The sequence below is a fragment of the Lucilia sericata genome, unplaced genomic scaffold (genome assembly GCF_015586225.1).
Source record: "Lucilia sericata isolate MDLA Ls3-8-SP2 unplaced genomic scaffold, ASM1558622v1 Contig000856F_arrow, whole genome shotgun sequence".
NCBI classification, from domain to species: Eukaryota; Metazoa; Arthropoda; class Insecta; order Diptera; family Calliphoridae; genus Lucilia; species Lucilia sericata.
The window spans coordinates 25,915-52,994 of record NW_023994847.1 but is presented as its reverse complement, the minus strand read 5'-3'; the positions used below and the strand labels follow the sequence as shown (position 1 = coordinate 52,994).

Below are 27,080 nucleotides of genomic sequence, written 5' to 3'. Positions count from 1 at the left end.
ATAATATTGAAACTAGAAACAAAAATTAAGCATGGACAGAAAAAGCACGATTAAATATCATGTTAATGGTTCAAAAAGAAGAAACAGAGAAAACATTCGGGTTCAAATCCTATCTAAAGAATTTGGCTCATGTGGTACAAATCGTTCTAGAAAACTGTTTACCCGAGTTTTATACTTTTATTCATACATACTTGCGTAATAATATGTAAAAATATTGGAGGAAATAGGATGTTAGTTTATTCTTCGAACAAGAAAAAACAATAGAATTTAATAAAATTCGGCATTCCAAAATAAAATTATAAAACGTGATTTGTTAAAAAAAGATAAAGAAATATTTAGTTAAACAAGCTCTAATGTGCATGTCAATTTTAAACAAGTCTACAAAATATCAAGCATATGCGGATGTGTTATAATTAATTTCAAACCTAAGTTCAAAGTTAGTTGTTATACCAAATATGTTTGCATTAATATTTATTTTACCAAAAAAATACCAAATTAAGTGTCATATAATAAATAATAACTGCTTGGAATATTAATTATTGTAATAATAAATTAACCAAAATCAAAATCGAATTATCTATTAATACAGCCTTCAATATAGAAAAGGGCTTTAACCGATGTACATTACATTAAATTTAAATTTTGACAAACGTAAATATGTTAATTTTATACTATTCATGAAATTTGGTTCTTTCAGTGTCATTTGATTTTTGTGTAAGAAATATCAATCATATGCGGATGTGTTAGAATTAATTTCGAAACTTGATTTTAAGTCGAGAACCATAACAAATAAAAGTTAAATTTATTAAAAACACAACGACCATCCCACTATCAGATAATAATATTAGATAATAACTATTAATTTGAATTTTAATGATTGAATGGAATTTTACTGTCTTACTCATAGAAAAGATCTTCATCTTTTTTTGTAGACAAATTTGTTTTATTTTGTTTTAAATAAATGAAGTGTTTAGAATATAAATGATTGAGCAAAAAACACATTTTTTTGTTGGATTTCATATATACAAACATATGTATATTAGGGTGGGTCAAAAATATGGACCAAATTTAAACTGAACAGTTTTCTTTATATTGTAACATGTTCTTTGGTCGATGCACAGTGGTACAGAAATTTAAAAAGAGGCAAATAATTATGTAACTTCTAAAGGTATGTTGTTTTGAGATCGGAACTTAAACGAAGAAATAGAATCGTTTTAAAAATTTAACATACCAGAGGTATGCTACACAGAGGGAAAAAGAAATATACAAGTCTGGTACCAAATTGACCCCAAACTGTTTATAATTTTTCAATACCATCCGTTATCAAAGTATATACATACATACGTATGACAACACTATGTAATGTTGACAACATTGCAACAATTCGTTGTCGAAATCTAAATTTTATACACATCCGTTGTCTAAATGTTAACAAACGTGGTAAGCTCACTATTGACAAACAATCCGTCGTGAATCCCTAACCACGACCCTGGTGAAACCAAGAGGTCAAAATTCAAAACTTAAACTCGACAACACTTTACTCATGTAAAATTTTATTGGAATCGATGTAAATTTTATTTCTATGCTACTGTAGGATATAAAAATATTTTACATGTAGTCCTATTTAATGTCTTTAATGAATTAAATTTTGTTACACTCGATCTATAAGAACACGCCCCGTATGATGAACACATTTGAAAACAGTTTGCTAAGTCAATAAAGCTTAATAAAAGTGGCTGAATAAACAAATCAATAAATGAACTACTAAAGTAAAATACAAATTTTAATTAATTTTTACTCAATTCGAAACACCTCTTATTTAAATGCTAAATGTTCCTAAGAACAAAACAAATTTGAAAAACTTTATTAACACAACAAACAACTGTCTGAGAGATCAGTAAGAATGACCTTGAGGCATAACGTACAAACGCACTACAACTACTAGACGAATAAATCGCACGCTCGCACTACCAAATTTACAACTTTTAACAGAAATCAAAAAATAAAAAAACCTGCTAGAAAATCTTGAACCCGATCTTGGGCCATTCACAAAAATGCAATAAATACGAGAGAACATTTTCATACGCTACACTGCCAGCTACTCTCATCGATAATGATGCCGTTAACAAAATATTTACCAGCAGGCATGGAAAATTTTATGTTGGAATTGTTACCAAAAAGTACTTTTTTAGGAGGAAAAGTACTACATACTATATTATTTAAAACTCCTGTTAAAAACTCTTAATATAATACATATTCGATCTTTAAATGTTTATATAAATTTTTAACTATTTTAATAACAATTTCGATAGACTTTAAAGTACTTGGCTAGTCTTTGGGCTAGTATATTTTACAGACTAGTCTATGAACCAGTCTATGAACCAGTCTATGAACTAGTCTATGGACTGTTATATTAACTAACCAGTTAACTGGTATATTGATTCGTATATGACTAAACAAAAGTTTAGAATTTATAAAAAAGTACTTAATATGATTGACTGTTTTTTTTAATTGATTTGTTGACTAATCTAACTTATGTATTTACTAATATTAAGACTAGTTTATAGACTCGTAAGGTGTCTCGTGGATCACTTTTTTCTGGGAATACCTCTCAAATATGAGAAAAATAAAAAATATATTTTTGAAAAAGGCCTTCAGTTCCTTACCAGCTATTGAAAATCTTGATCTCAGTACAATACTAAATTCGGAGCGAATTTCATAACCGTATTTCATAACTCATATTTTTAAGCCAGTAATGATCGTTTAAGTAATTTTCTGAAGGGGACCGGGCTGTAAATTATGGATCGATCCTTCCTAAATTTGGTGGAGAGATTTTGGCACGCATTAAACTTATGTGCATCAATTTTCGTCACATTCATATTTTTAAGCCAGTAATGAGCATTGTAGATATTTGCAGAGGAGGACCTTATATGGGGGAAGGGTCATTTATGGGCCGATCCAAAAAAATTGGTACAGAAGTTTTGGCTCGTAAGAAACTTACGTGTGTAGCATTTCATCACTTTACTCGTATTTTTAAGACAGTAATGAACGTTTAAGCTATTTCCTGAAGTGGACCCAATAGGGGGAGTAGTTATTAAAAAGATTTTGCCTCGCGAGAAACTTAATTGTGTAAAATTTTATTGCTATATTCGTATTTTTTAGCCAGTAATGACCGTTAAAGTCATTTTCAGAGAGGGACCTTATATGGGGGATCTTAAAAAAAATTCGTAGAGCGATTTTGTTTCCTAAGAAACTTACTTATACCGAATTTCATCTCTATACTAGCATTTTTTGGACCAGTAATGAGTGTTAAAGTAATTTTCTAAAGAGGACCTTATATGGGGGGTAGGGTCAATTATGGACCGATCCTCAAAAAATTTGGTAGAAAGATTTTGGCTCACATAAAACTTATTTATGTCGAATTTCATCGCTATACTTGCATTTTGGGGCCAGTAATGAGTGTTAAAGTAATTTTCAGAAGGGGACCTTATATGGGGGGTAGGGTCATTTATGGGCCGATCCTTAAAGAATTTGGTAGAAAGATTTTGGCTCATATGAAACTTATTTATGTCGAATTTCATCGCTATACTTGTACTTCTAAAGCAGTTATGCCCGTTAAAGCTGTTTTTTGGAGGTCCACTTGTATGGGGGCTATTCGAAAAAGTGGATCGATATTGCCCATTTTCAATGCAAAACAAACCTTAACAATAGAGAATATTTATCCAAAATTTCAACTGTCTAGCTCCTCTCGTGTGGTCCCTATCGTGATTTCAACAGACAGACGGACGGACATGGCTAGATCGTCTTAGAATTTAATAAGGACCAGGAATATATATACTTTTATGGATCTATGACCAATATTTCGATGTGTTACAAACGGAATGACAAAATCAATATACCCCCCATCTTTTTTGATGGTGGGTATAAAAAAAATCTGCAATCTTTTCAAAATTGGTCTCAAAAATTTCGTAATCATCAGTACAGTACTCCTCGATTGATAGGTATTCCTACATGAAATTCTTAAAAAGCCTGTTTCTCGGTACCCTATAGTATATAGCCTACTGAAAAAATTACAAAAGTAGTGAATTTTCCATCCCCGTTTACTAGTATCGTCATGCGACTGTTGGGCCGTCTAACCGGCTAATTTTACATTAAAAACATGTTTATATGTTTTAAGAATTTTTTAAGATATAAAAATAAACATAAGACAGGTTTTTTCTCGCTGATCATTGTCTTGAGATGAGAGATAGAAAGAGAGATCATTTTCCCGTTCATTGCTCCTCGTCTGGTGTTTTCAAAAGATTTGTGCAAAAAGTTGGCAACAATTAATCAGAAAACCATTTTTTGTTTTTTTAAGGTATGAACTTTTTTTACGAAATTTATTTTCAATACAGGTTTAGTACATGTAGAATTTAATGAATGCACTCACTAGTTTTGAACTCTAGCAAAGTTCAAGAAATATTTAAGCGTACATTGAATTTATTGTTTGTTTTTGTTTTGATTATTTTTGTGTATTCTTCCCGACTTCATTGACTTTTGTCGTTTGAATATTTCTATACTAAAGAGTTTTCATTTTTTTGTTTGCATATAGTGCTGAAAGTGCATTGCAGAGTTACAGGCTGTCAAAGAATTAAACAGACTGAATAAATTTATAATAATTCATTTAATGGAGCTGAAGCTATCGAAAGGAATTTAGAAAATAATTTTAGTTCTCATATCCACAAGTTGTCCTTTCAATTAATCGTACAATTTTTAAAACAAATTTAAAAGTTTTCATACAGTTTTACTTATGTGTGTCATACATACATACATACGTTTGAACTCTATATAAACCTTGATTTAGTCTATACAATAGATTTGTTTAGTAAGTAGTAGTTTTTGTGATTTCATTTCAAATACTTTAAAACTAAAAATCACAGAAATTATTTGGTTAAATCATTGATTTATTATTTCAAGTATTTACAGCTGCTATTTCAACTACTACATGCTTAGATTGTTGTAACACAAAACGTTGCAAGCAGAAACATGCAACTAATGTAAAGAGTATTTCAACAAGATATAAAATATAAAGGATATTTTCTATTTCGTGTAACTTTCGTTGGATTAACAAAATAAATACAAAATTCAATCAAATAAAAGTGTCTATTTAAACGTATTTATCCGATGTTTGTAACGTTTAGAAATATTGGATCTACATACAGCTTAAAGTACACCAATCAGCTCAGGATCATTCTCTGAATCGATTTAGTGATGTTTGTTAGATGTGTCCGTCTATCTTTGATGCAAACCATGTATTCAAACTATAACTCGCAATCTTTTTTGGGCATACTTTAACTTTCTAACTTTAATTTCATACTTGTTTAATAAAATGTTATTTGAACACTGATCGATTTTATCTATTCGATGTATTGATCTTCGTGGACCATGGTTGCATCATTGGTTCATGATGAAGATATGGACTTAAATAATTTTGGGTCTCAATTCGGTGCCTCGGAGCTGCTACTTATACATTTTCTTGTTAAGTGACGTTTAGGACCAAAAACGATTCAAACATTTAATTCTAATATCGTCTGAGACATTAGTGCGATCAGTCGAGAAATTTTTTTTCGTTTCTGAAGTAGTCGTAATTAATGTACATTAGAGTGTCCCGAGGAACTGCCTTTTTAAGAATATCATGTAGGAATATCTCTCAATGGAAGCTTATTAATGTACTGATCTCGAGTAAAAGTGTTTGAAAATTTTGATCTCAGTCTTTTCAAAATTGGTCTCAAAAATTCCGTTATTTTCAGCTGATTTCAGAAAAAACAATTGTAAAATTGTTTTAGTGAATTTTTGGTCCAAAAATTTTGGAATTTGTATGACCCTTATAATGCACTTAAAGTCGTTTTGCGGGCCAGATACATTTTCATTATTTTTCTCGCGATAGCTCAAAATTACGGAATTTTCGAGACCCATTTCGAAAAAATTTCCGATTTTTTTTTTAACATATTGCACTGGTATCAAGATTTTCAAACGCTGGTCAACTGATGACCTTCTTAAAAAAAATATATTTTTTTTTCTCGTATTTAGTATGTACATTAATAGACCAACAGAGTAAAATAGAAGACCTGGTCAACAATAAGATAGTGGACCATGCAATAGCTTCAAAGGGCAAACAACCAATAGAGAGCGAGAGCTGCGAGTTCAGCATGGGCGTGATGTTGATGAGGTTGGCATCTCACCAATGTGTTAGCACCCTAAAGAACTTGGTGGAAAGTATCCCTCCTCCCTGGGACGGCGCTAGGCTGGGACTGGCAAAGAAGAGCGAGCTTCCGGTGCTCCTAAAGTCCACTGTCTACATAAAAGGATGGGGCAGTAAACTGGCTAATGAACGTATACTGGAAATTCTTGGAGGTCAAAATGCTGAGCTGGCCGTGGAAAAATGGGATGTCTTTTACAGGAAAGAAGAACCTGAGGGAACTTTATTTGTAATAGGTATCGACCAGAAATCCATGGCTAGTCTTGCCAAGAATAAAGGTAGGGCTTACTTCGCCTCTAAATCTGTCATATTCAAAATTGGGAAGGTGCCGATTGGAAGGGCTGTTACAACAAGCCTCGAAAAGGACACTAAAAAACCTAAGACCACAGTATCCACTACTGATAACGTTGAGGAGTCAAATCCTAAAATCGAGGAATTTACCATTAACTCGCCAGAAGAAAGTGTAGTTGCCCTTTCCAAAATTGGGAAGGCGCCGATTGAAAGGGCTGTCAAAACCGGCCCCGACAAGGACACTAAAACACCTAAGACAGTACCCAAAGCATCATTAGCAAGTACTAGCAATGTTGAGGAGTCAAATCCTAAAAGCGAGGAGGAAATCACTCACCCGCCAGAAGACAGAACAGCAATGCTCTCCAGAATTGGGAATGTGTCTATTAAAAATACTGCTATTCCTATGCCTGATAAGGACACCGCAGTGCCATCAACAGAACTCACTGCATTAATAGCCACTTCAGGCTATCCGGAGGAGTCAAATCCAAAGAGCGAGGAGGTGACCACCAACTCGCTGGAAGACAGTTTAATGGATGACCATGATTGAGGTTATCCAAATAAACCTCCATCGGAGCGAGACAGCTACCAACGCTCTGATGGCTAAAATCAACACAGGTAAAATACATATAGCTTTAATCCAGGAACCTTGGACGATTCGCAACAAGGTTTCTGGATTAAATCACGTAAATTTCCAACTTTTCTACGCTGTTACAGGATCTCGCCCGAGAACATGTATCTTATGTCACAAGAACTTATGTTTTCTCCTCTCAACAGGATTATCAACATCGGATGCAACGGTGCTGAAGCAAGGTCGAGGCAACATATACCTTGCATCTATTTACCTGCCTTTCGATTCTCCGACCCTACCACCAACGTCGGATCTGATGAAACTGGTTGAAGAGGCACAAAGGAAAAATAAGAAAATTGTAATAGGTTGTGATGCCAACTCGCATCATGTAGCTTGGGGTAGTACAAACACCAATCGCAGGGGACAAGCCCTCATGGATTTCTTTAATACTAAAGACTTGATAACATTGAACTTAGGTAATAAAGCTACCTTCGTCAATAGAATCAGAGAAGAAGTATTAGATATAACTATATGTTCAGAAGAGCTTATAAACGAAATTCAGGATTGGAGAGTTTCGGACGAGCACTCCTTTTCTGATCATCGGTACATAAGATTCAAAATACTAAGGCCACCACCAAAGCCGATAAAGTTTCGGAATAAGTCTAAAACTAATTGGACAATGTTCGGGGCCTTACTAAAGAACCGTTTAGGTCAGGACACTTTTCAATGTCGAAATAAAGAGGATATAGATGCCAAAGTGGAAACGTTCACAAGTGCCCTGGTTGAATCGTTCGAGGACAGCTGCCCTCTGCGAGAGCGGAGATCTGCCCAGGAAAAACCCTGGGTAACTGGGGAGATCCGGAACCTTGGGAAGACTCTTCGCAAACTATTTAACCGGGCACGGCGTAAAAAGACCGCAGTATACTGGGATGAGTATCGTAATAAACTTGGTGAATATAAGAAAATCGTTCGAAGAGCCAAACGAGACTCCTGGAAACTTTTCTGTGAACAGGTAGATAGCGTAAATGAGGTATCGAAGATAAAAAAATTCCTATCCAAAACTCATGTCCAACCGGAATCTATGATCGATGACACGGGCAGGAGGCTTGAGGATATGGAGGAGACAATGAAACTCCTAATGGATTCTCATTTCCCACCCGGTATATCGAATAACATAGATGAACCGATATTGGAGGAAGGGGAGGGTAACACGGAAATAGTTATTACAACTGACATGGTTAAAGGGGCAATCAAGAGCTTTGCTCCCTATAAAGCTGCAGGGCCGGATGGAATTTTCCCGGCACTTTTGCAGATGGAGGCGGGACTGGTTTCCGTACATCTGTCACAGATATTCACTGAATGCTTAAAATTGGCATATACCCCAGTTAAATGGCAGGATGCAAGGGTAATATTTATACCCAAACCAGGGAAACCTAGCTATGCGACACCTAAGTCCTATCGACCGATAAGTCTTACGTCCTTCCTACTTAAAACCTTGGAACGGATAGTCGATAGCATGGTTAAAAGCAGCATACCATACAATGACCTTAAATATAAGCAGCATGCTTATGTAAAGGGACGATCGGTGGAGACCGCTTTAAATGAAGTTGTCCACTACATAAGTGAATCTTTCGATAGCAAACTGTATACACTGGCAGTATGCATTGACATCGAAGGCGCTTTCAATAACGTGCACACTGATACCCTTATCCAATCCCTAGACCAGTTTTATGTTGACCGGGTGCTCCGTAACTGGATCAACTACATGCTAAGGAACAGATGGATAAGCTGCGAGATGTACGATATAACTATCAGGAAAAAGGTATTTCGCGGTATACCACAGGGTGGCATTTTGTCACCTTTACTCTGGGTCACCACGATTAATAGCCTCCTAAGGACCCTAACCGAGAAAGGACTTAGACCTGTCTGCTATGCAGACGATGTCGTAATACTTTTAAAGGGAAAGGATCCAAATTACTTGTGTAGAAGAGCTGAGGAGGCTCTGAATACGGCCTTGAGCTGGGCTCAACCGAGAGGCCTCAATGTTAACCCGGCGAAGACGGAAATCTGTCTTTTCACAAGAAAGACAAAAATTTCTACATATACTGAACCTTGCTTCTTGGGCAAGAAGATACCGGTGACAGACAAAGTTAAGTACTTAGGTGTAATACTTGACCGGAAATTAAAATGGAGACACCACATAGAGGATAGGATCAACAAGGCACATCGGTGCTGGGCGATATGTAGGAGAACCATAGGCATGAAATGGGGTCTTAGTCCTACTATGACAAATTGGCTTTATAAAAGTGTAATTAGACCAATTCTAGCTTATGCTTCAATAATCTGGTGGACTGCTTTGGACAAAAAGTGTAATATCAAACTACTACAGGGAGTTCAGCGTACATGCTGCTTGGGTATAAGTGGTGCCATGTGTACTACTTCAACCAAGGCTCTGGAAACGTTGCTAGATATTCCACCCATTGAAACATATATAAGATATGAGGCGGCGCTTACAGCCGAACGGCTCTTTACTTTAGGCGAACTGGCCAAAAACGGTTATAGGACACGTCATCAATGTATACTGGACACATTGGAAGGTTATACACATTCATCGGACGTGCCTGATCGCATACCAGACACTGAATATGTCGGAAACTTTGAAACGCTAATCCCAGATAGAATGTCTTGGTCAAGCGGAACATTAGAGCAAATACCAGTAGGAATCCGTTGCTACACGGATGGCTCTAAATTAGGGGACAAAGTGGGTCTGGGGTTCTATATTGAAGACCCAGAAACAGAAATATACCACCGTTTACCTAATCATAACACAAGCTTCCAGGCAGAAGTACGAGCAATAACGGAATGTGTAAATTGGATTAGAATAAATATGGCGCCCACAGGGCTTAATATATTTACCGACAGCCAGAAGGCAATTTGTGCGATATCAGGTGATAGAATTAAATCTAAGACCGTATTGGATTGTAAGAAAGCTTTAACTGAATACTCTCCCAGAGGTAAGGTTCACATCATATGGGTACCAGGCCACTCGGGAGTAATCGGCAACGAAAGGGCGAATGTAATAGCTTTAAAGGGAAGGGAGCTCGATGTAGTTAACCTGACAAACGCAAAACCATTCGACGCAACAAAAGCTGAATTAAAAATATGGATGAGAGAATCCCATAAGGCCTCTTGGAATAATGAAACGGTGGGTAGAACCACAAAGATTCTATGGGGTGACCCTGATGAGAGCAAGACGAGAAATCTTCTCAAAATGAGCAAGTCTGAGGTTAGTATGATGGTACGTATTCTCAGTGGACACACAGGATTACGAGCACATCTATACAAAATTGGACGTGCGAATTCAGACGAATGTAGAGCATGTGGAGAGGACAGTGAAACTCTGGAGCACTTTCTTTGCCATTGTCAGGCATTCGTCGAAGTTAGATCCAAGTATCTTGGAAGTGATGTTATTCCAGAAATAACATTCTTAACCAACACCGATTGGAAGATTCTTAGGAATTACGTCCAGGAAACTGAGTTTCTGAACATGGAAAAATAATACATTCAGTGAACAATTTTTTTTTTTTTTCTTGAATTGGAGCGCACAACAGGCCCGATAGTGGCCTAGGTGTATTTCTTCGGATTTGATGTAGTATACATCCTCCTATCAACCTACCTACCTACCTACCTAGTATGTACATTAATCATCGTTTAGGAGATATTCCTAAAAAAGTGGTCCACTGGATACCAAAATGTACATATGTACATGTACAGTACGTTTCAAATTGGAAAACTGACCAAGTTAGATTTAAAAACTAATAAGTAGTAATACCTAAATTTTAACAATCAAGATGTCCGGACCAAAACCCTAATAGGCCCTAATCATATTTCAAATAACACAACTTAAAGAAACACCATTTATTAACACAAGCATCAACAATGATAAGTAGAAATAGAAATCTAAAAAAAAGGAAGAATATCAGTCAAAAAATAAAAATTTCGAAAAAACAGCAAGAATATTTTCAAAGCAATTTACGCTTAAGATGTGTAGCAGCGTAAATTGTTCACTGAAGACATTTACTCACTTACTGACTCACTTCATTCACTCACTTGAGCAAATTTTTACGAATACAAAAATAAACAAAAACTTTTTTTCCGCTTCTTGTTTTTTTTTTTTCATTTTTCTACTGAGTGTGTCAAGTACTTTACCAAATTGCCATTTGATAGAGTTGAAGTACTAACAGATTTTTTTGAAGTATTTCTATTTTTTTTTGGGGGGTGGCGGTAGAGGTTGCAGTTGTTGAACAATAATTCACTTGGTTGATGCAACAAAATTTGCTTTATATAAATATTTAGGGGTTTGTGTGAAGAAAATAGGATTTAAAGGGAGAATAACTTAGAGGAGTTGGGGGGTGAGAGTAAAATTCGTGTGAAAGTAGAAGAAGAACAAGAAGAACATCCTAAAAATGACAATGATTTTTTAAGGAAATTGTCTGCAAATGAAATTAAAAGTGAAGATACTCACGCATACCGAGAAATAGAGAAATATAGCCCAGCAAACAAATTTTTTGGCAAAACTGACAAGTGTTTTGATTAATGGGAAAAGACTATTATAATATTTGAGAGTTTCATTCAAAACATTTGTTTTGAAATTAATCTCGAATGTAATGTAAAAGTAGAATTTTAATATTTGTTTAGGTTTGAAAAGCCTGTGTTCTAAATAGCGAAATCGATTTGACAACAATTTTCTAAAGGTCCCAGATATCTTTGGGATCAAAATCGTATATAATCCTTTTAGACATACTTTTGAAATCAACAAATTAGGTCCATATATAACGCTGATATGAGCAAAATCCGAAAAACATGATTTTTTACCAGAATTATTAATCACCCCTATCGACAATTAACATTTCACGTGAAATATGTTCTGTTTCCACTTTTTTCGATCACTAACTTTTTTGCCGTGAAAAAAATTCCCCAGTTGTGAAATTTGTTGATGGAATTTTATAAACATTGAACAGCTGTTGCATAGAAAATCAACTATTGTGAATGAATTGTTCACAACAAGTTCACGATAGCAATTTTCTCTTCGAGGGGAATGAACATTTTAAGGGAACAACAATTTCACTTCTATAGGCGATAGGGGTGAATATTATTTCGAATGCTATATTCGATATTTAAAGAAAACGTTCATTCGATATGCATTATGTCAGTATTATTGGTTGGAGCTATATCCTAACATAGTGTCAAACCAAAGTTTTGGGAAAAAAGAAAAAAATAAACAAGTTAGAGTGCTATATTCGGCTGAGCCGAATCTTAAATACCCTCCACCAGCTACTTTTATATTAATACTTTTCTAATTGATCAAATATTTGTAGAAATAAGTCTTCTCATGTCTTAAATAGAAAAATCCCAAGATTTAAACAGCTTAGATCTATTATAATTCCAAGATCTATTGAACATTATAAACGCCATTTTCTTTTATATTTTTATAGTGTTTAGCAATATTTAATAATGTGCATGTATGCATGTGTGTGAATGATTTAAGAATTTTGAAAATACATACATATATATAATTTTGTTCTACACAAATTGATAATGCAAATAGTTAAATAAGGTTAAAGCGCTTTTAGGGGCAGTTCCTAGTATGGGAGATAAGATCAATTATAGACCGATCGTAAAAAATTCTTTAAGCAAAATTTCTGTACATAAAAGCTATATTTCAGTCAAATTTTGTATCTATATCGTAATTTAGTATAGCTTTATTTGGTAATGAGTAATGTGCGTTTAAGAGATTTTCGTAAAAGGACCTTGTATGGGAGCTATGGCCAATTATGTATATAAAGACAAAATTTCAAAATTCTGTATCTATATCTTTATTTGGTAATGAATATTGTTCATCTAAGTGATTTTCTGGAGGGGACCTAGTATGAGAGCTATGACCAAATATGGACCGATCGGGAAAAAATTTCACAGTAATATTTCTGTGCATATGAGTAATACGTATATCAAATTTTATATGGATATCTTAATTTAGTAATGAGCTATGCTCATTTAAGTGATTTTCTGGAGGGGACCTAGTATGAGAGCTATGACCAAATATGGACCGATCGGGAAAAAATTTCACAGTAATATTTCTGTGCATATGAGTAATACGTATATCAAATTTTATATGGATATCTTAATTTAGTAATGAGCTATGCTCATTTAAGTGATTTTCGGGAGGGGACCTTGTATGGGAGCTATGTCCAATTATGGACCGATCCCGAAAATTTTTTCTCTGAATGAATTCTATTGACATAAGATTTTAATTTGTAAAATTTTGTGAAGGTATCAACATTCTGACGGAAGTTATTAACAAAAAACCCATTTTCCGGGAATATGTACTTTTGTATGGGAGGTATATGAAATTGTGGACCGATTCTGGCAATTTTCAGAAGGGATCAAGCTCTTGTGTAGAAACGAATGTATGGTGATTTTCATGGAATTATCTTGCATAATTTTCGAGAAAATTTCATCAGAATGTGTAAAAAATGCTTATTTTTTTCGAGGTTGTTTTAAATTTTGATTCATAACTTTTCCCGGTGTGAACCGATTTTGCCCATTTTCAATACCAAACAACTTAAGAAAATGAAGAAGATTTTGGGTGAATTTGGTTAAACTCTATTGCTTCGTTTTATCGTGAGCGTGTTTTACACAGACAGACGGACATAGCTAAATCGACTCAGAATTTGATAAGGATCCAGAATATATATACTTTGTTGGGTCTCAGATGAATATTTCTTGGTGTTACACACGGAATGACAAAGTTATATATACCCTCTATCACCACGGATGGTGGTGGAGGGTATAAAAATCCAAAAGATTACACAGATGAATATATCTTGAAGAAGAAAGAAGATACGTATGATAGATGTTAAAACTTTAAAAATGTCAAAAATAGCGTTTTTTAACTTCAGGACACGATATCTCGAATGTGATGGAGAAAATCTGAGGCCAGATTCGGATTCTGCGCAGCCAAAGCTTTAGAAAAGTATATTTTGGTCTATAAGATTCGTTATAGCAAAATTTAGGACTGTTCTTTATTAAAAATATATATTTTGAAAAGAACTCCATATTGAATGTTTAGAATTGATAAATCATTCAAAATATTTTGCTGGGATGTTCGGGCATTGCATTCCGAATAGAATACCATATAGTATTTAAGATGTTGCAAAACTATTTTATCGTGATTTGTTTAAATTCTCTTAGTTGTTCTTGCTATTGCTGATGTAGAAGTTTTTAAATTTTTTTTTGTTATAAATTTGAAATGATTCAATTATTTTCAAGTTTTTTTTTTTTTTTTTAGTTGTTGTTTTTTTGTTGCTTGTTGTGTTCAATGATTTTGTTGAAATTGCAATTTACTTGTAGCACGTAATTTTTTAGTTGTTTATTTTTTTTTCATTCTTAATTCTATCAAGTTTAACATTATCATCATCATCGTCATTCTCGTCATTACAATACTTAATCATTGTCGTGAAGATGTTTATATTGGGATTTGTATAAGTGTACTGCTGCTTACAGATTGTCCAGAGGTTTTCAGAGTATGCAAGTTTCAAGTGAGTTTTGGAAATCTATGTTTTCTTTGTGGGAAATTAGAAAACTTAATGAAAATTTTAACAATTCTCTTAAAAATATTATAAAGTTTGTTTAGTTCTAAATCAAATTTCGCCAGAATTTTATTTGGTATACCTATGTAAATTGTTTCCATTTAATGATTGTATTCATTTAAAGATTTCAGAACATTTTCGTTTAAGCAGAACATTTTCGTTTAATGCAGTCAGTCGATCTCTTAACAATTTAAAAAAAATCTTTGTATTTAACTTCTTTTATGAGCAAATTTTGTCCATAGTTTTTATTTAACTTTTTTTAATCCATTATTAAGTTATACGTGTTCAAGTATTGTCGATACATCATTTCAAGGTCATTTATTTGTTTGTAAAATAAAAAAAAAACTAAAGTAAAAACAAATTTACTTAAATACTGCTTAGATATGGCAAACATAAATAAAATGATAGAAAAAACAAAACACGATGTTGGTTCAAGACTTGGTTAGAGCGCACTTACAGACCGACTTACAGATATACTGAATGAAAATTAACTTGGTTTTTCTTATATTATTTGTCTCATTAGATTTTTTCCTTTTAGATGTTGCGTGTTATAATAAGATTTTGAGATGATTTCTTCACAGTCTTTATAAATTAATTTGCTGTGCCTGAGAAATGTCAAGATCTTGAGGTTAAATTTTATTGAACTTGCGTTTTTTTTTTTTAGTATTGATTTCAAATGTTTTTTTTTCATAAAAAGCACATGTGGTTATTTTAATCTTAAACTTAGTTATAGTAATTTTTTTATTGTTTTTCTATTTTTTAAATTAAATTGAAAACGCCTGTGTGACGTAAATGGTATTCAAAGTTTAGTAGCCAAGGGGTTGTTAGATCGTGAATTTTTTTATTTGTAAAAAAATTGTTCGATAAATTTTCTACTTTTGAGTAATGTTTGATAAATTTCTAGTTTATTAGAAATATTTGATAAATTCCATATTTTTTAAATCGATAAAATTTTCGATAATTTATTATTTAAAAAGAAATATTGTAAATATTCTAACAATCAATTCTTTTTTCTTCGAGAAATTCTCAAAAAAATTCAAATTTTCGATTTTCTTTATTCTTGATAAATAAATTCATGTTTTATTGACATTTCTCGATAAATTAACAATTTATAATCGATAAATATATATTTTCGATAACTTATCGATTTACAGAAAATTTCTGATAAATTTTCGTTTTATAGAAATTTTTAGATAAATTCTCGAATTATAAATCATACATTAAGATATAGATGTTTTTTAATCCAAGTTTTTGATAAATTCTCAATTTATGGAAATTTTCTATATAGTTTCGATAAGTTGTCGATTTATAAAACATTTTCAATATATTCTCGATTTATAAAAAATTTCGGATAAATTCTTGATTTATAGAAAATTTTCGATTTATAAAAATTTTTAGATAAATTCTCGATCTATAGAAAATTTTCGATAAATACTCGATTTATAAAAAATTTTCGATAAATCCTCGATTTATAGAAAATTTTTGAAATATTTACGTATAATTTTGGATAAATTTTAAATTCATAGAAAATTTTCGATAAATTATGGAAAATTTTTTATTAAAATTTTCAATTAATTCTCGATTTATAGAACATTTTCAATAAATACTTAACATTTGCTATAAACTCTCAGTTGACAGACAATTTTCTATAAATTCTCGATTTATAGACAATTTTCAATGAATTTTCGATTTATAGAAAATGTTCATTAAATTTTCGATTTAAAGAAGGTTTCTATAATTCAAAAATTTTCGAACAGGGTTTGTACCTTTTTTACAGAAAATTTCTGATAAATTTTCGATTTATAGACATTTTTAGATAAATTCTCGAATTATCAATTTATATTCCATATATCATGCATTATTAATCGAAATTTTTGATAAATTTTCCAATTATGGAAATATTCTATATAGTTTCGATAAGTTGTCGATTTATAAAAAATTTTCAATATATTCTCGATTTATAAAAAATTTCCGATAAATTCTTGATTTATAGAAAATTTTCGATTTATAAAAATTTTTAGATAAATTCGTAATCTATAGAAAATTTTCTATAAATACTCGATTTATAAAAAATTGTAGATAAATTCTCGATTTATAGAAAATTTTCCAAATATTTACGTATAATTTTCGATAAATTTTAAATTTTTAGAAAATTTTTGATAAATTATGGAAAATTTTTGATTAAAATTTTCAATTAATTCTCGATTTATAGAAAATTTTCAATAAATACTTAACATTTTCTATAAACTCTCAGTTGATAGACAATTTTCTATAAATTCTCGATTTAAAGAAAATGTTTAATGAATTTTAGTTTTATAGAAAATGTTCATTAAATTTTCAATTTAAAGAAGGTTTCTATAATTCAAAAATTTTCGAACAGGGTTTGTACCTTAACATTTCTGATTTTGATGAAACTTGGTACACACATTCTTTGTATAAATATGAAGTTTATAGTTCAAAGTTCACATTTTTTTAAGATTTTTTTCCAGTTTGACTATATTTATACCCTACACTACTTTAGTTGGGGTTGTTTATTGTGTTTGTGCTGATGTTTGTAACGCACAATAATATTTGTCCTATACCTTAAAGTATACCAATCGGCTTAGAATCATTTTCTGAGTCGATTTAGCTATGCCCGTCCGTCTGTAACCTTGTAATCAAACTACAGGTCGCAATTTTGAAGATAATTCAATGAAATTTGGTACATGATCTTCTATTCTCCCTTTTGAAAATGGTTAAGATCGGCATTTTATTTCACCTAGCCCCCATACAACTGAAGCCCCGAATAGGGCTTGTAAACCTTGTAATCAAACTACCGGTCGCAATTTTGAAGATAATTTAATGATCTTGATAACACATGATCTTCCGGAGACGAAAATGGTTAAAATCGATCCTAGCTCCTATACATCTGAACCCGCCGAATACATAATTATGTTTAATATACTCGTATCTCGACAAAAATTTATGAATTTTATAATTATATGGCCTCATTTGACTCTAGCCCCTATAAAAAGCCCCCTTCAAAATTTGACTTAAATGTCCACAATTTTATTCAACAATAAATGGCTTAAGTATATCTGATGAAAGGTACAACTCAACTTAAATGCTTTATTATGAAAACTAAATCACATTTTATTTCTGCAACAGGTGTAGGGTATTATAAATATGGTCGGTCTCGTCCGACTATAATTTCTTACTTGTTTTTAAAATATTATAGTATTAAAATAAGGATAATGATATCGAAACCTTTAGTCAAGGATATCTCAAAAAAGGTATCTTCCTTCACCAAAAAAGCTTATAGTGTTCTCAACAAAATGTTACAATTTCTGAATGGGATCATGGGATCTTAAGTAAATCAACTTTTAATAAAATAATCCTACAAAAAGTCAATTACTCGATTCGTTTAAAGTTGATAGAATTTATAGAAAATGTTTTCAATAGATAAAAAGTTTTTGATAATTTCTCGATGTAGAGAAAATGTTCTATCAATTCTAATTCTATAGAAAATGCTCAATAAAATTTTAGTTTATAAAAAACTTGCGAGTAGTTGGTTTTAGTGTTAAGCTTACGTTCAATTTTCAATATTTTTCATTTTATTTTTAATTATTTTCTCTTAAAAAGAATATTTTGGACTATATTGTGATATTAATTATTATTTTCTCCCTATTTGGTATTTTATTAATTTTTCCGTATAAAAAAATACTTTGAATATCATCATTTGATTAAATATATATCAATATTTTTCCACTCTAATTTATTTATTATTTACAAATTTCCGTTTAAATTTTTTATTGATTTAATGGTACTAAATATTTTTTTTCGAAAAAAGTCTTTGATTCTTTGTATGTCGAAGCCACGTTTTGATTTGTTATTTATTTATTAACATACATATTTGTTTTTATAAATGAAAGTTCTTTTGTATATTTATTAAACATAGTTTTTGTACAAACATTGCATTTTGTAAAAGGAATATATATTTACTATCAATAAATATGTTCCTGTTCTCGTAAACACATTGTTTCATTAAAAATTCTTTTATTGCTTTTTTTGTTCTTTTACAGATCCTTGTTTATATATAATGCGTTTTGCAAATAAATTGCAATTTGGAGCAAAAACACATGAAGTATCAATGACTGCATTGCGTATTGTTCAACGTATGAAAAAGGATTCGATACATTCAGGAAGAAGGCCAACTGGTTTGTGTGGAGCTGGTGAGTGTTTTTAATATAATATTTTTTCGATTTATTTATTCATTTATCGAAGCTCTCAAAAAACAAAAGTTTTTATACCCTCCACCACCATCAGTGGTGATAGAGGGTATATATAAGTTTGTCGTTCCGTGTGTAACACCAAGAAATATTCATCTAAGACCCAACATAGTATATATATTCTGGGTCCTTATCAAATTCTGAGTCGATTTAGCTATGTCCGTCTGTCCGTCTGTCCGTCTGTCTGTCTGTCTGTCTGTCTGTCTGTGTAAAACACGCTTACGTTCAAACTAACTAAAGGAAATAAACCAAATTCACCATAAATATTTATTATTATCCTAAGCAGTTTGGTATTGAAAATCAGCAAAATCGGTTCACAACGTAAAAAGTTATGAGTAAAAATTTCAGACTACCTCGAAAAAAATACGTTTTTTTCATAATTCTTTTGAAGTTTTCTCAGAAACTACCAAAGATATTGCGATGAATTTTGTCACACTTTATGTATACATACAAATCTTTACAATACAAAATTTTTTACGGATCGGTCCATTATTGGTCATAGATCCCATATAAGGCCAACTTCCGAAAATCACTTATAAGCACATATTTCAATGTCAAGTAAATCTATCTTGATAAAATTCGACACAAATATGTTTTGCCTAAACATAAATCACTCTACGAAATTTTTTCTGGATAGGCCCATAATTGGTCATAGCTCCCATATAAGGTCCACTTCCAAAAATCACTGAAACGCATATATTTCATTGAATTCTAAAGCTATCGGGATAAAATTCGACTTGATGTATGTTTTGTGTACGTACAAATCATTTTACAAAATTTTTTACGGATCGGTCCATTATTGGTCATAACTCCCATATAAGCCCCACTTACGAAAATCACTTAAAAGTACATATTTCATTATCAAATAAAGCTATCTCGATAAAATTCGACACAAATATGTTTTTCCCAAATATGAATCACTCTGCGAAATTTTTCCCGAATAGGCCCTTAATTGGTCGTAGTTTCCATATAAGGCCCACTTCCGAAAATCACTTACACGCATATACATATTTCATTGAATTCTAAAGCTATAGGAATAAAATTCGACTTGAATAAGTTTTGTGTACATGCAAATCATTTTTCCACTTTTTTCTCAGATCGGTCCATTATTGGTCATAGCTCCCATATAAGGTCCACTTCTGAGAATCACTTAAAGGCACATATTTCATTGTTAAATAAAGTTATCTTGAGAAAATTCGACACTTATATGTTTTGTCTTTACATAAATCACTCTACGAAATAGGAGATCATAGCTCCTATATAAAGTCCACTTCCTAAAATCACCTAAACGCACATATTTCATTGAATAATAAAGCTATTGGAGTAAAATTAGACTTGATCTTTTTCTGCATATAAATCATTATACGAAATTGTTTCCTGATCGGTGCATAATTGGTCACAACTCCCATATAAGGACCATTTCTGAAAATTACTTAAACGCACATTTTATACATATGTAGTTATAAAATTTGACATACGGAATTTTTTCCGGACTGTTCCATAAGTTGCCTTAGCTCCCATATAAGGTTAACTTTTGAAAATCACTTAATACCACATAATTTGTTATTAAATTATTATATCCGGATAAAATTCGACATAAGTATGTTCTGTGTATAAATAGATCATTCTAAATTTTTCTGAACCTAATCAAAATTAGTTCGACAAAAATTTTGGCGAGTTATCTAAAAATTAGATAGTTAGATGGGTTTCAATAAAAAGTAGCTTACTGGTGGAGGGTATTTAAAATTCGGCATAGCCGAATATAGCACTCTAACTTGTTTGCTATAATTTTGTAGTTGGCTATACAGTATTAAGGTTGTTTTAATGTTTAATATGGAAATTTTGCAGATTTCTCAGTAAATCGTTTATGTAGTTAACATTTTAATTATTTTAAACATTACATTTTTTTCTCCTCTCATTTTAGCCCTTCTTATTGCTGCCCGAATGCATGAGTTTAGCCGCACTATAGTGGACATTGTGCGCATTGTCAAGATCCATGAATCCACTTTGCGCAAAAGGCTAACAGAATTTGCAGATACACCTTCCAGTGCACTGACTCTAGATGAATTTATGTCTGTCGATTTGGAAGCTGAACAAGATCCACCAGCCTTTAAGGCAGCCAGGAAAAAGGATAGGGATCGTATAAAAGATGTAAACACTTCAAGGATATAAATTATTAAACCCTTAAATTTTAACGTTAAATTAACTTTCAGATTGCAGAAATTGAACTGACAGAATTACAAATGGAAATTGACATACAGTTGGAACAGGATATTAAACGAATACAACGCAATGCGATTAAACGTTTAACTGGTAAAGATGATTTCGAAGATGCCGAAACAGCAGCATTTATAGAAAAATCGAATATGGAAGCTATACAAGAGTGTTTATCGGAAAATCCCGATTTGGCACCGGCCGTTCCAAAAACACAAAAACTAGTAATTGAAGGTCTCAAGCCGGACATTGAATCGATGTGTCGTCCCACAGCAAGTGAATTGCAAGAATTAGAAAAATCAAAAAATGCTACGGTAGATGATGACTTAGATCTTGAGGGTTTAGATGACGAAGAAATCAATAATTATATACTTACACATGAGGAGGCAGATCGTAAAAATGCCATGTGGAAGGCACTGAATGCTGAATATCTCAAAGAAATGAAGGAGAAAGAAGAAAGACTGGCCAAAGAACGCGAAGAGGGAAAACCGGAGAAAAAGAAACGTAAGCCCAGGAAAAAGGTGATAGGTCCTTCGACAACTGCGGGTGAAGCCATTGAAAAAATGCTGCAAGAAAAGAAAATTTCCACAAAAATTAATTATGATATTTTGAGGTCTCTAAATGAGGGTGGACCCAGCACTAGTGCCACAGCAGATGTTAAAATAAAAAGTGAAAATGCTATAGATAAAATAGGCAATGATGAAACTGCCGTTAAACTTAAATTAGAGACTAAAGACTTGCCTGTCATAGTCGAAACAGGGCCCATAAAAACAAAAAATAGGTATGTTCAATTTAACAAATTTTTGTTGTTGTAATAAATAATATATTTGTATAATTTCTCATTTAAGTCGTGGCAAACCAGCTTATACCATAGGCGGACCTAGTGCTAAAATTCCAAAACTTGAAATGGGTTTACCAGTGGCAGAACAAGAGGAAAAACCGGATGATGTTATAATAGAAAATGGTTTGTTAATTATAATAATCTTTTCAAAACATTTTTATAGTTTTAAATTTTTTAAATTCCCAGACGATTTGGATGATGAAGATGTCAATGCCGATGATGACATTGAACCCGAAGCAGAACCCGAAAAAGAATACTCCTCTCTTAAAGATATGCTAAATGATGGCGGTGATGAAGATGATTATTACGGTTATGACGAAGACCATTATTAATTTGGTTAATTAGAGAATCTGAAGTAAATGTTTCTAAATACATACATACATTCAATTTAATTTTATAGTCTAGCTGTATTAAGCTAATACCAATTTTTTATTGTGATTATTTTCGATATTGTTATAGGTTCATTTCAAATTTTTATTAACTTTAAAATTATTTACTCAATTTAACATTTTTTTAGTAGTATTTAATTTCTTTTTAGTATATTGTATTTTATTTACCTTCTATAGTCCTTTAAATTAAGTTTTGTATTATCATAATTATTATAAATTAATAAACATTATAATGTGACAAAGTTTATATTTAATATCAAAATAAGATGACAAGATATTAATATATCACGCAAAGATTTTTATCTTTTGAATATTTCTTTAATTCCGGGATATGAAAATTTTTCGTTCAAAATGTCTTTAAAGAATAACAATATTTTGGTTATGGTGCAGATTTATGCAAATGTATGAAATATTTGTGCAGTACGTATAATTTCAACTTCCGAAGCGCAACCTATATCAGTTCGAATGTTTTTCGGTAAATAATTTATTTATCGTAGAACTTCGACAAAATTTAATTTCGAGGTTTGGGATATCGAAGGATGCTATTATGCTATAGGGATTTTGATGGGATCCTTGCATAAAAAGGGTTTTGTAGATAGATAGATGATAGATAGATAGATAGATAGATAGATAGATAGATAGATAGATAGATAGATAGATAGATAGATAGATAGATAGATAGTAGATAGATAGAATAGATAGATAGATAGATAGATAGATAGAGATAGATAGATAGATAGATAGATAGATAGATAGATAGATAGATAGAATAGATAGATAGATAGATAGGATAGATAGATAGATAGATAGATAGATAGATAGATAGATAGATAGATAGATAGATAGATAGATAGATAGATAGATAGATAGATAGATAGATAGATAGATAGATAGATAGATAGATAGATAGATAGATAGATAGATAGATAGATAGATAGATAGATAGATAGATAGATAGATAGATAGATAGATAGATAGATAGATAGATAGATAGATAGATAGATAGATAGATAGATAGATAGATAGATAGATAGATAGATAGATAGATAGATAGATAGATAGATAGATAGATAGATAGATAGATAGATAGATAGATAGATAGATAGATAGATAGATAGATAGATAGATAGATAGATAGATAGATAGATAGATAGATAGATAGATAGATAGATAGATAGATAGATAGATAGATAGATAGATAGATAGATAGATAGATAGATAGATAGATAGATAGATAGATAGATAGATAGATAGATAGATAGATAGATAGATAGATAGATAGATAGATAGATAGATAGATAGATAGATAGATAGATAGATAGATAGATAGATAGATAGATAGATAGATAGATAGATAGATAGATAGATAGATAGATAGATAGATAGATAGATAGATAGATAGATAGATAGATAGATAGATAGATAGATAGATAGATAGATAGATAGATAGATAGATAGATAGATAGATAGATAGATAGATAGATAGATAGATAGATAGATAGATAGATAGATAGATAGATAGATAGATAGATAGATAGATAGATAGATAGATAGATAGATAGATAGATAGATAGATAGATAGATAGATAGATAGATAGATAGATAGATAGATAGATAGATAGATAGATAGATAGATAGATAGATAGATAGATAGATAGATAGATAGATAGATAGATAGATAGATAGATAGATAGATAGATAGATAGATAGATAGATAGATAGATAGATAGATAGATAGATAGATAGATAGATAGATAGATAGATAGATAGATAGATAGATAGATAGATAGATAGATAGATAGATAGATAGATAGATAGATAGATAGATAGATAGATAGATAGATAGATAGATAGATAGCTAGATAGATAGATAGATAGATAGATAGATAGATAGATAGATAGATAGATAGATAGATAGATAGATAGATAGATAGATAGATAGATAGATAGATAGATAGATAGATAGATAGATAGATAGATAGATAGATAGATAGATAGATAGATAGATAGATAGATAGATAGATAGATAGATAGATAGATAGATAGATAGATAGATAGATAGATAGATAGATAGATAGATAGATAGATAGATAGATAGATAGATAGATAGATAGATAGATAGATAGATAGATAGATAGATAGATAGATAGATAGATAGATAGATAGATAGATAGATAGATAGATAGATAGATAGATAGATAGATAGATAGATAGATAGATAGATAGATAGATAGATAGATAGATAGAGATAGATAGATAGATAGATAGATAGATAGATAGATAGATAGATAGATAGATAGATAGATAGATAGATAGATAGATAGATAGATAGATAGATAGATAGATAGATAGATAGATAGATAGATAGATAGATAGATAGATAGATAGATAGATAGATAGATAGATAGATATTGGGTAAATACATAACACCTAAAAGTATGCCTTTACAACAATCTAGTCGATATTAAAACTAATTTTAATTTTATTTTTCACGCCCTGTTCAATTAACTCCCAAATACTGTTGCCTACTTATTGGAGAACCATACATACAAATGTCACAAAATTACAAACAATTTCACACTGGTCATTTGAACTGCATACAAATATCCTGCAACTCGATATAAAACCGCTACTGCGAAACCGGTGCTTGTTTGTTTACATTTTTAATGTCACTTTAAGCGGTAAAGTTTTAGTATTATTTTAATGTGCGGAGTGAAATGACGTGAAAAATATTAAATTAAGAAAAAATTTCGTTAAATAATAAAAATGAAGCAAAAATTAACACAAGTATAGTTTAATAAAGTGTTATGTTAAAAAATAAATAAATGTGAAAAAGGTTGTTTCCGTTGGGTCACCCACTTGTTATTTGTTTGCGTATTGACTAATGTTTAGCCACAATTTGTTCGTTTTTGTTAAGTTACTTATCTGGTCCAGGAGCACAGAATTATTTGGTCTGTGATAATCACAACGCCAACTCCCATACCAGCTAGTACGACTATGCCATAATGGAAGTGACGCACGATGGTCTTTATCCAGAGCAGAATTCCGAATGTTTTCACAATTTGTTCCGTGTGAGTGCTTAATTTATTATTTACATTAACATATATTGCATATGTATGTATATTATTTATATCTATGTACCTACATACATATGTATATTATTTATTCAACTTACTGGAGGAATCTACTATAATAACCTTATAATATTTATTACTGAATGTTCTCTATCATTTTACATTTTATATCTTTGTTTGGGAGAGTAACATTGTTACTTGGATAAAAAAGCAATAACTGTCTGTTCCTCTATATGCGAACGATATTTCTTCCTCATTTTATTTTGAAAATTAAATTTTTTAATTTGTATTTTCAATATAAAATTAGAAAAAAATGTTCGTTCGCATTTAGAGGAACTGGTCCTGTGTCAAAAACATTGTGTTTGGTGTCTTATGAACATTCTTTATATTTTGATGTATGCACATTAGGGTGTTCCGTGGAACCCTTTTTAGGGGAAATACCTCCAAAACGATGCGTTTCAATGTACTAAATACGAGAAAAATAAAAAACAATTTTTTTAAAAGGTCCTCAGTTTCCTCCCTCTATAGTCTAGTCAATAGTCTAGTCTATAGACTAGACTATAGACTAGACTATAGACTAGACTATATATATTATTATATATTATATATATTATTATATATAGTCTAGTCTATAGTCTAGTCTATAGTCTAGTCTATAGTCTAGTCTATAGTCTAGTCTATAGTCTAGTCTATAGTCTAGTCTATGGTCTAGTCTATGGTCTAGTCTATAGTCTAGTCTATAGTCTAGTCTATAGTCTAGTCTATGGTCTAGTCTATAGTCTAGTCTATAGTCTAGTCTATAGTCTAGTCTATAGTCTAGTCTATGGTCTAGTCTATAGTCTAGTCTATAGTCTAGTCTATAGTCTAGCGGTTCCCACCGTTTTTTACTTCGCGGACCCCTTGAGGAATTTATTTAATTTCACGGACCCCCATACATATTTTGATATCTTATTGTTATAAATAATTGTTCATCTGAAAATTGTCTTAGTCCTGGTCCATAAACCCTATAAAATATTCCCGTACATTGAGAATATTTAGTATTTCGGAGATGTTTTCAATTGCATGGTTTTAAATATAGAATGACTTCTAACATGATGTTTAATTTTATGATCGTGAGAGCTTTCATGTTCATTTCTCGTCAAGGCAGCGAAAAGGTTTCTTTATCAAGTATTGTCGACATGTGCTTAAAGAGTCATGTTTCTAAATTTTTTTGCGATTGCATAGGAGTGAGCTGAGTATGTAAGCTAAGTTTTCGGAAAAATATGTGAAAGTTAGACTTCTTCGATGTTGTTGCGGAATGCGTTACCCACATAAAATATGACCTGAACTCTTTGCGAATGTACTGTGAATTTGGATCTTAAATTTGAATTTTAAAATACCTACGAATTATTTTACTGCGTGGTTTTGACTATTTACGTAAAACGCTATGAATTTTCTGATGTTGATTTAATAATATTGGACAACAAAATGAAGTTAAAATCTGTGTATCTCGTCGGATGGGAATATTTATATTTAAAATTAACTAAATTAAAAAAGTATTATGAAGTG

At 31.4% G+C, this 27,080-nt stretch overlaps 1 protein-coding gene across 1 annotated transcript in view; it reads left to right on the top strand.

Annotated features, from left to right (window-relative positions):
• LOC119608615 (transcription factor IIIB 90 kDa subunit) overlaps positions 1 to 22,752 on the top strand; it is a 61,155-nt gene extending 38,403 nt beyond the window's left edge. The window contains exons 4-8 of the mRNA XM_037963096.1: positions 18,808 to 18,957; positions 20,939 to 21,165; positions 21,228 to 22,009; positions 22,077 to 22,192; positions 22,256 to 22,752. Coding sequence (XP_037819024.1) covers positions 18,808 to 18,957; positions 20,939 to 21,165; positions 21,228 to 22,009; positions 22,077 to 22,192; positions 22,256 to 22,401 — 1,421 coding nt within the window. The 3' untranslated portion in view covers positions 22,402 to 22,752. The remainder of the gene's footprint in view (positions 1 to 18,807; positions 18,958 to 20,938; positions 21,166 to 21,227; positions 22,010 to 22,076; positions 22,193 to 22,255) is intronic.
• Positions 22,753 to 27,080: the final 4,328 nt, after the last annotated feature.